This window comes from Eurytemora carolleeae, unplaced genomic scaffold (genome assembly GCF_000591075.1).
Source record: "Eurytemora carolleeae unplaced genomic scaffold, Eaff_2.0 scaffold82, whole genome shotgun sequence".
NCBI lineage: Eukaryota > Metazoa > Arthropoda > Copepoda > Calanoida > Temoridae > Eurytemora > Eurytemora carolleeae.
Genome location: NW_019396126.1, coordinates 148,066 through 158,450, shown reverse-complemented (window position 1 = coordinate 158,450; position 10,385 = coordinate 148,066). Strand labels below are relative to the sequence as shown.

General features: G+C 34.7%; 1 protein-coding gene across 1 annotated transcript; it reads right to left on the bottom strand.

Moving 5' to 3' along the window:
* Positions 1–86: 86 nt before the first annotated feature.
* On the bottom strand, positions 87–9,699 carry LOC111695729 (uncharacterized). The gene is made up of 13 exons (XM_023465152.1): positions 9,104–9,699; positions 8,470–8,521; positions 7,898–8,142; positions 6,994–7,507; positions 6,680–6,808; positions 6,346–6,447; positions 6,046–6,117; positions 5,655–5,756; positions 4,847–5,047; positions 4,295–4,573; positions 3,991–4,103; positions 2,099–2,215; positions 87–1,069 (listed from the first exon to the last, which is right to left on the bottom strand). Exons 1-13 carry the CDS (start codon positions 9,208–9,210, stop codon positions 781–783), a joined length of 2,322 nt encoding a protein of 773 aa, XP_023320920.1. The 5' UTR covers positions 9,211–9,699; the 3' UTR covers positions 87–780.
* Positions 9,700–10,385: the final 686 nt, after the last annotated feature.

Here is a 10,385-nt window from a genome sequence, read left to right as displayed (position 1 = left end):
TATTTACACTGCAATAACTAGAGAACTGCTATCTACAAGCCAAGGGTAACTCAAAAATCCTCAAAACAACGACCATAGTTCTGAAACTAAATTCACGGTCATAACTATATAAATACAAAAAATGGGTTAGTATTTAAAATTTCGGGGACAAAATTGGGCTAGGGTTGACTTATGACTAAACACCAGCTATGCTGAGAAAGTGTTTCCCACGCTCCTATTGGCTGAATTCTTGTTTGGCAGGTAGAGGTCTAGTCCGATACACCAATCCCAGCCCAGACTTGATATAGTATAAGTAGGGTGGCTACATTTCCCCCGGGTTTACAGAAAGAAAACATTACAGAGCATGTTTACACAATCATGATTATGTTTAACGCTAATCTCAATTTGTCGGGAGGGGGGATAAAAATTTTGCAACTTGGTTTATGTAAATATTCTGCCTCAGGAAAAAGTTTTTCAAATAGATCCAGCCTCGTAAGATGTTTAATAATACATTTGATTTGATAAACATATGATGCTGTGTTGAACTGATACAAATATGCTCAATTAATCCCAACAGTTCAAGGTCTTCATTGTCAACACATTAATATTGTAGTTCGTGCACATTGCATACAAATATAAAATATTTGAGATATTAGAATTTATATATATTATTTGATTCTAGAGTAACAGGCTGAATTTATTGTAAGTTTAATCAACGTAAGATCACAAGAATAATAATCTAAATTTGTCGGATAGATGTGAACAAAATATTATTGCACGTCATCACATCCCGGACTAGAATTAATATTGAACATCTCGAAGGAGATCTGAAGCTTCCCGAGCAGCATCCTGTAGGTTGGATCTAATCTCCTGCAGATCAGCCGGGTTTAGAGCTTCTCTCCCAGACTCGGTGGTATCTGAGCTGGATGTAATATTTGTCTCTGTGGAATGATTAGTTTCAATTGAACCCTTCTCCTTCTGGTCTGGATCAGTTTCTCCGGGACTGGATCCAGGTTGAGTAATCTCATTATTATCATGGCTAGGTTCCTGTTCTACTTCATCCTCCTCCTCTACAGACTCAGCCTCTTCCCTAGAAACAAATAAACGTATATTAGATAAAAACAATTCTACTACCTACTCCACATACTTAATAAACCTACTTAATCTATATTAATCCTACCTGGACCATAGCTCCGCCTCCTGATGTATACTAACCCTAACTGGACACCTACTCTATCTCCCGAGTATACTTATTCTACTTGAGCTAAAAACTTTAGAATTGTGAATATCGAGATTAATGCTTGTACCTTCCTTTTATTTATCTGCAGTCTGTAGACCAATTAATTCTTACAATAATATCAAGGAAAGGAAGTGTCTAAAATGCAACCAATTAGTGTTGACAGGGGCGTACGAGAGCATTTGTGAAGGGGGCGCGCAAAATTTTTTTGGGTGCCCCCCCCCCCTTAAAAACCCCTTTTTGAAAAAATATTGACACCTTTTTTTACTAAGTAAACTATTCAATCATATACACACTTCCATATAACATGTGTTAATTAATTATTTATGTAATTTTCTTAAGTGGACTCATCAGACACTTCCTCTTAAAACTGTGGTGAGTTCAATGGGTGAAACAAGATGGAAAAGTTTCTTCAAAAATATGTAAATTTTCATAGAAACGATACATATTGTATAATTATAAATAATGATATGGGGGCACGCGTAGGGGGGGGCAGAGGGGCACGGCCCCCCACCTCGTACACCCCTAAGTGTTGATTGCAGAAACCGAACAGCCAATCAGAAGCCGAGAACTTTATAAATTGGTCGGAATCCAGCAGGGATATCCAAAAGCGAGGATTAAGAATAAAATCAAGAGTCCACGGTGGATAAAGATATTTAGCAATCGGGATTAAGGATATCCAATATAAGAGTTTTCAGCTCCGCTTCCTTAGTATATTAATTTTACCTGGACCATTGCTCCACCTCCTTAGTATATTAATTTTACCTGGACCATTGCTCCACCTCCTGAGTATATTAATTCTACCTGGACCATTGTTCCGCCTCCTGAATATATTAATCCTACCTGGACCATTGCTCCGCCTCCTGGGTATATTAATCCTACCTGGACCATTGCTCCGCCTCCTGTGCAGCCTGTTCTCTACTCTGCTCTAGATCTAACCGTCCCTCCCTAGCGAGCTGTTCAACTGACATTGCGCTTGCAGAAACTTCGGCAACATATCTTTAAACAATGTATTCATTAGTTAAAACCTGCGTAGCGTCATCTTAAACATTTGTATTTGAATGAATTTTTAATCTTTGGTTTCAGATTTAACAATATAATGCATAAAGTTTAACCATGCGTCAATTCGTAACATGGTTCAGTAGACAACATTCAAAATATAGAACAAAAGATATTCTAGGAATTATTTCAAATAAAAATACTTAAAAAATAATATAGTTCGTGAAGTGAGAGAGAAGTTAATGTGATTTCATGTGAACCTCCATAAAAAGATGAAATTGTCCGATTCACATCGGTACCCTCTGTCAGATCAAGTATGAATAAAATTTCAATTTCTATAATTTTGAAACCTTAATTTTTTAAATTGCAGTTTCTCCACAATAGTGACTTACGCATTTCTACTGCAGGAAAACATTGGAATCTGTAAGCTTTGAAACATTCCACATTATGTGAATCAGGCATTCCATCTTTGCATGAAGGGTCACTTGGTATTACGCTTAAACTCCCTTAAAGACATTTGGGACATTTTTGGTGCAGTTGAGATTTAATTAAAATTCGTTGATGGTGATGGACCAAACCACTGTAGAGTAAAAAAGTAGATGTTCGTTCCACATTATGTTGAAAATATATTTCGGTCTGGGTTGAAACTCGTCAGTAGAACTTATATAATAACCATCAAAATCGAAAATAAAAAATGTTAAAAACCACAAAAAAAAACTAACAAAAAATATTATTTAAAAAAATGGGCTGTCAAATGGACAAAAGGGAAACGAACTCAGATCATGAGATGGAAAAAAGATAATTTGCAAATATTCACTTTTTAAAGAATGTTTTAAGACAATTATTATTCCTTGAGATTTTTTCTGTCATGAAGATAAAAACAAACTGTTTATGTATGTGTATAAAGCGGCGCGGTGGTGGGGGTCGATCTAATTAACGAACTTTTATGTAAATCAGGGTGGGGGAGGCTTGTTTAAGGAGGGGTAATTAAACCTTTTAAAGAATAATACTGAATTACAGTTTACAATTAAATAAAAACAATTGTTTTTCTGTTCATTCTCTGAGTTCAGTCATAAAATCTCTGATGTATTTAGATTCTCGTACTTCAAGTAAAATTCTTACAAGGTCCCAAACCTTCTCTACAACGCTAACTTTTAGATGGTAGAGTTCATGTCCAGGAAGGTTAAAATGTTCTCCTGTAGGCTGCTTTGAATGGAGATTTCTAATGTAACCAATATGTTCTCTCATTCTTTAATCTAAAGATCTTGTTGTCTGTCCTATATAATGGTCTTAAAGTTGAAAGTTCCATTAATCTCAATCTTCTTGCTGGTCTTAGAGTTGGGCAATTTAAACCACAGGTTTCATATCAGGTATTAGCCTCTTTGGCCTCATTCTAGGAGGATCTGGAATTCTGGCTGGGATGAGTTTATCCCTGAGATAAGAAGATCTCTTTAGGTAACCAAAGGTGGATTTTGAAAAATCTCCTTTATTTCTGTATGATGGAGGAGATACAAGGCAGTAGAGGATTAAATGAGATACGAGATTATAACTCGATCTGGTTTAGATTTGATTATTAATCACAACCTAACCTATCAACCTATAACTCTTAAACTTCGATGCAAGTACGATCTCTTGCACTAAACATCATCGTTTAAATGCTAGTAAATTATGTGACAACATAAATAAAGTACGTGGCTTTTTGCCATTTACCAATAAATAAGAACTTAAAAATCGTCAGAGCTGTTTAACTATGGATATGTTTAGGTTTAAATCACCTTCTGACAACTGCTGGATCAGGTTCAGTTCCAGGTTCAGGATCAGGATTATTTTCCGGAGAGTTTTCTCTCGGAGCCGGAGGTGTAGTAGGTGCAGCAGCAGGAGCTGGAGCCTAATAATATTTATGAATATGTGATAAATCGGACAAAGTGAAATCTTTTCCATTCAAAAATTAAAAATGTTGTTTCTTCGAAGAGTTGCTTTTTCTTCTAATATTTCTTTATTTGCATAGTTTGTCAACAGATTTTAATCTAACTCAGATTTATTTGAATAATAAAATGTATATATTATGCACCATAATACCTGGACTGGATGCTGTAAAGCATGAAAAACAATCCCGAACCTAAACCTGAATCCACCCAGAGTAAACCCACGCATTCGAGGTCTGAGCAGACGCCGGACACCGTTCATGTTGTTGTTCATCACATTGTTGTTGTTTGTGTTAACATTGTTGTTATTGTTATTATTTAATGTTACATTGATGGGCATCTGCCCGTTGTTTCTGATAAGAATATCCCTGATCTGGGCCTGCTGGAGTATAACGGGCAACTCGTAATGGTGGAAGAAATACAACATCGAGTGCTGAAAAGAAAATAAATGTCAGGACTTTCAAAAGGAGCGAAAGTAATCGAGAAAATTCAAATCTTTAAAGGTAACTTGTTTTTGGGTGGAGCGTAGAATTGGGCAGGGGGGAGGTGTATACCTTTAGTGAATATATGAATGTATATAGACGTAAATCTATCAATTAGAAGCATCTATCATTTGGTGCTTATGATGTACTTAATATGCTTAAGATTTAATTTAGGTTCTCAAAATGTTGATTTTGATGATATTTCTACAGTTAATGGAACTAACCTGAGTAAAGAGCCACATTGTAAGAAGTGCCAACCCTGAGTACTGACCGGAGAACCGGTAATGGTAGGCATAGAAGGCAGTGTGGTACAAGTAGAAGAACCGGAGCCAATATCGTTTAGTTATCGGAGTGTGACAACACACAGAGTCATACTGGTCACACAACCAAACCAACAAGATTATGTAGAATGCCGTAGTGGTATCCTAAATATTATTATTAAGAAAATAAATATAAAAATCAGGAATAAATTGTTTCTTAAAACACGATTCAAAGAAATCTTGAAACCTTGGCTGATCAATTTAGTGGAAGATATTGTCGATCAAAAGTTTTTAATTATGATAAATTCTTTAAGTGTTCCTACAGAAGAAAAGCGCAAGTCTCTTTAACAGGGAAACTTCAATTGAAAATAATCAGTTTTCAATCCTAAAAACCTGCGCTTAGGATCCGGATCAGCAAGATTTTGACTTACCGGATCCGGATCTGTAAAAATATGCGGATCCAAGGGGCAAAATATCGACCAAAAATATTTTTTCAGATTTCTGAATGGTTCATAAAGTTTTAGCGTAAAAATAAGCGAAAAAAACAAAACAAAAAATTTGAAAATTCTGGAGAAATAACCAGGATCCGGATCCGGATCCAATTTTTTTTCCAGTGCGGATCCGCATCATCCGCACTGCTGAAAACATTGATATCTATAATTCATACTTGATCAGACAGAGGTTTCAAGGGTATCGATGTGAATCGGTCATTGCCATCTTTGCACAGAAAATCACTTGTAGTTACGGTTACAGACTCTTTAATTAAACTGACCTCAAAAAACTCTGACATGATCGCCTCCATACCGACCAGTGCAAGGATCACGGTAAGAAGGGGGGCGGCAGGGAATGTAATATTAGTATTCAGCTCCAGCATCTAAATAAATTAGTTTAAAGAGAGAAATTTTTTATTACAAAGATATGAGAAATGGAGGGAATTGGATGTAACAGTAAAGTGAAAAACTTGATCAAATGTTTCAGGCTTTATTAAAAATTTGTTTTGTACAGAAAGCAAATTTTTTCAAATGGATGATTTACAAAGAGGAAAAAATGATCCCTAATTAAATTATGTGTCTACTGTCTGCCTAAACGAGGTCGATGATTAATAATAAAAAAGTTGAATAATTTATAAAATATGTGTCTACTGTTTACTGTATACACTGTACCTGGAGGAGGTCGATGATAAAAACAAATATTTGGTGTTGAGAATACCGAAGCAACATAGATATGGAGATAGTCTGAAAGTAAAAACATAGTTAATAATTAATCAGATTAGTCAAGGGGAGAAAACAACAATAATTTCAAACAAAAACATAGGAAACTAAGCATTTCATCTTTTCATGCAGGTAATCTTGGAAATAAGACAGTGAAATGTATTAATAATAAAAAAGGCGGTAAAAAAATATAAATTGAAAATAAACGGAATAGTTAAATTTGCTAGGTTCGAAACTAATTGTTAAACTTACAAAAACAATCATGACGAGTGCTGCAGGAACATATGAACTGACTGAAGACCATTTAGAGACGAAGTGATACTGAGCTCCGGTAACTACATTTCGTAGAAAACCCTGAACAATCAATCAATCAAATTAAAATAGAAGTTGTATGAGTTCCAACTGTTGACTGAATAAATGAATTCAATGGGCAATTTAAATGTTATGTAATAAATTATTGCAAAAAGCCTCATTTTGGGCAACCCGGACCTCATACAGCTGAATCCGACCCTTTCAGCTTTTTGTTCAAATTATAAATCACTTATATATTGAACATTGGATTGTTTTGTTCTAGAATTGTGATTACCTTATTATTCTCCTTATCTGCCAGAGATTTTACAGAAGACATGAGAACATCCTCGTATCCCAGCAGGTTTTCCAGGATAAACTTGGAAAACGAGTCTCCGAAGCAAGTGTTTGTATTCGGATCTAAAATCTGAAAATATTTGATGAAATTTCAAAAGTATCTCTTACAAATAGCACACGTCTGATAATCATCATAAAAAATTTACTATATAAGTCAGACAGAAAGCATTCAACTATATAAACAAGTTCAGATTATTATGAAAATGAGGAATATAATTTTTCAAATTTTCAAAATATTTTTAAATATAAACTAACCTCAATATGAACCGGAATATTAAGCTTCTGCCTAGTTGCCGGAGATAAGCGGAGGAATCCTATCTCCAGACTATACTCAACAATATAACCATCATCCGGCCAAACTACTCGAGACAGTTTCTCCAGGTCAGACTTCTGATCTAACACAGGCTTCTCCTCTTCTCCGCTCAGCTCGTCGGTCATGTTGACAATGACGGTCTTGAGTTTACTTGCCTGGGCTCCTATATCTTGTCCGTACTCGGATATAGAATCCAACCTTTCATCTGTTAAATCCTTCTCCTTGAGAACCTCCTGGAGACTATGCAACCGATCCTTCATGTGATCCAATGTCGAGGTTAGAGTTGATATCTTCTCGTCTTGATCCGAACTATTGGTGATTAAACCAGATTTAAGAATCTCCTCGTAACCAGGTTCAGTGAGGTTTGTATCTCCGAGCTGAACCTCTTCAACCTGGGATTCCTCTGCACCAGGTTCCTCTTCTTCATGTTCAGAATTTAACAGCTCAGCAAACACTCTAATAAAAAAGTCATGGTTATTGATTATTATTAATATATAATTTGTAAAATCCAATTTAAATGCATTCGGGAAAAGAAAAGATGTAAATTTTCGAAGTTGACAAAAATCGGACTTCAGTTTGGAAACTTTAAAATCTAGAAATGGTTTCTTTTCTCCTAAAAATGTCATTTATATTCACCACAAAATCATGCATTTCCTCCAAAAAATATGTTTTTCAGAGATAAAAGCATTTAAAGAAGATTTCTGAAACATTTATTAGAAAAATAATATTTATTGGTGGGTATGGGGGGAAAAGAAATATTTCAAATATGATCCATGTCCTTTTAAGAATAGCAAGCGCTAGAAATTGATTAATAAGGAAGAAAGCTAATGAAAAAAATTAACTTACAAGTCTCCGGTTATAATGGAGAACAAGCTTCCAAGATTATCCAGTTCTCTCTGCCGGAGCGCCAACCTTCTCTCCTTCTCATAGCTTGTGTTAATATCATACCCTGGATACGGACCTCCCCGCTGTATTTCTACCCGGAGAACTCCGTCCCTAGGCCAGACATCTGCCAGGTGCTCCAGACACTGGACTGGTTGTCTGGTATACACCAGATGGATGTATACCAGCATACACATACACATCACAGCCTACATAGTATATATGATGTATGTTCCATTATGAAAAAGAAATTGTAGCATAATCCACTTATCGATCTATAATTAATTAAAAAAACTGAGTAGTTATTCACATTATTTTACATATAAGATAATATGAAGAACACCAAGGAAAAAGAATATTCTAAATCCCCCCCCCCCCATGTATAATGTCTACTGTTCTTTAGAATTAAGAAATTTCTTAATTTCTATACAATTTTAATTCCTTACTGAATAAAAAAGCTGTATATAAAGTTTATTCTGCAAACAATAAAAAATTAAATCTTGCAACACACTCATAAAGGTTTAGTTTAGTATTACCTTTACAAGTATTAAACATTCTACTAATCTTCTAACTTGTCTCGGACATGATCTAAATTTAAAATATTGAATTGTTTTTATAATATTGAATAATAAAAATCATAGTTTCTCCACAAACGTGACGTCAGAAATATAATATTAGGAAGGAAGTTTAATTTTTTAACGAAAACGACGATATCTTTCCTATTCTTACTCAGACAAAGGTTTGCAGGGTGCAGTTGTGAAACATTTTCGTAGAATACTAAAGAAAATAGATATATCTCTAGATTTTTGTAGATTACTAAACAAAAACAGATATATCTCATGATTTTTGAAGAATACTAAGCGAAAATAGATATATCTCTAGATTTTAGAAGAATACTAAACAAATAGATATATTTCTAGATTTCGGAAGAATACTAAACGAAAATAGATATATCTCTAGATTTTGCAAGAATACTAAACAAATAGATATATCTCTAGATTTTTGTAGATTACTAAACAAAAACAGATATATCTCTAGATTTTTGAAGAATACTAAGCGAAAAATAGACGATTAATTTATTAAAAATAAACATTTTGTTTATTAATTTTCTTATCCTAAATTATTTTTTTATCATTAGTCCTAAAATATCGGATAGAAGGTTTATATTACCTGGCATATGCAAGGGATAATCTGAAGAATAAAGAGTGAAATAATCTATCTCTAGCATTAAGAATAGGATCTCGGACTTCTCCAGGTCCCTCGTTAGCTTGCTCCATCCTTCTCTGCTCACTCGTTCTCAATATTTACATGGTTTCCGAGACTTCTGAGTAGTTGAGGTTGGTTAGGTTGGTTCGACAGCGGAATAGTAGATCACAATATAATCACTAGGTTTACAGTGTACACTTCGCTCTCTCCCCCTCTACCTGCCCCAATACAGGGGAATACAGGGATTCTTCTTCTTAAACTAAAACTATCTGAAAATAGGACATACGTACAAAACATAAAAAACTGAAAAAAACTAAATTTTAAGACATACAATACTTATGGTCAACAAATTTCGAATATCATAGTGGAAGCTTTTATTGTATTAAAAGTTATATTCAAGCTATGAACAATTTAGGCGAAATAGACTGTTTTGATCTTTTCATGTTTATTAGAACACACCCAGTGGGATAAGTAAGGAGTCAGTGTCTGATAAACGTTTATTAGGATTAATAAGAGGCCAAACAGGGGGGTGGGGGTTACCCTCCGAGTAAGTTAAAAACTGTCGCTTCTAATGGGCTAACACCCCCCCCCCCCCTGAAAGTATAAAAGAATGAGTGATCCCCCCCTCTCCAGAAATTACCTTTATACGCCCCTGGGAATGAAAATTTTCTGAAGCTTTCAAGATTTAAAATTAAACAACCCCCCTATATCAGGAAATAAATAGCCGTTCTCCTAGGAAACTATCAATTTAAGTTATTCTCTTATCATATTCCATATTCCCTAGAAGTATCAAGACAATTCTATAGAATCTACATATTTATTATTATGAATAAAAATTTTGTTTACAAACTTTTCAATGAATTCGACGCAAATCCTTATCTAACAACGTAAATGCCTTGAAGAAGATTAAACATTGCAAAATCCGAAACATGAAAATAAAAAGTGAATTTTCAAAATTATCAAAATTAAATGCTTTTAACCTCTTCGGATACTAGAAGAACACTGATGCATCTTTTCTTGTTTAAGTCCGCCCAGAACTGGTTTCAATTAAGTACGCATGAGTATATGCGACCGCAATTAACTTTCCTTGCATTAGTACCTTGATCTGAACAATGTTTCTATCCAAAGGATCGGATCCGGGTACAGACTTACAGTCATGCTCATGGTTTAGGTTTCAGTAGGAAGCATTTAGAACTTTGTTTACATTCAGTGTACTGCGTTTGTAGGGAGAATTAAACATACTATA

Coding starts and splice junctions, on each gene's coding strand:
- LOC111695729 (XM_023465152.1), bottom strand. CDS start 9,210: ATGGAGCAAGCTAACGAGGGACCTGGAGAAGTCCGAGATCCTATTCTT. Junction 8,143..8,469: donor AATGTTTAATACTTGTAAAG/GTAATACTAAAC, acceptor TATACTATGTAG/GCTGTGATGTGTATGTGTAT. Junction 6,448..6,679: donor CAGATAAGGAGAATAATAAG/GTAATCACAATT, acceptor TTGATTGTTCAG/GGTTTTCTACGAAATGTAGT.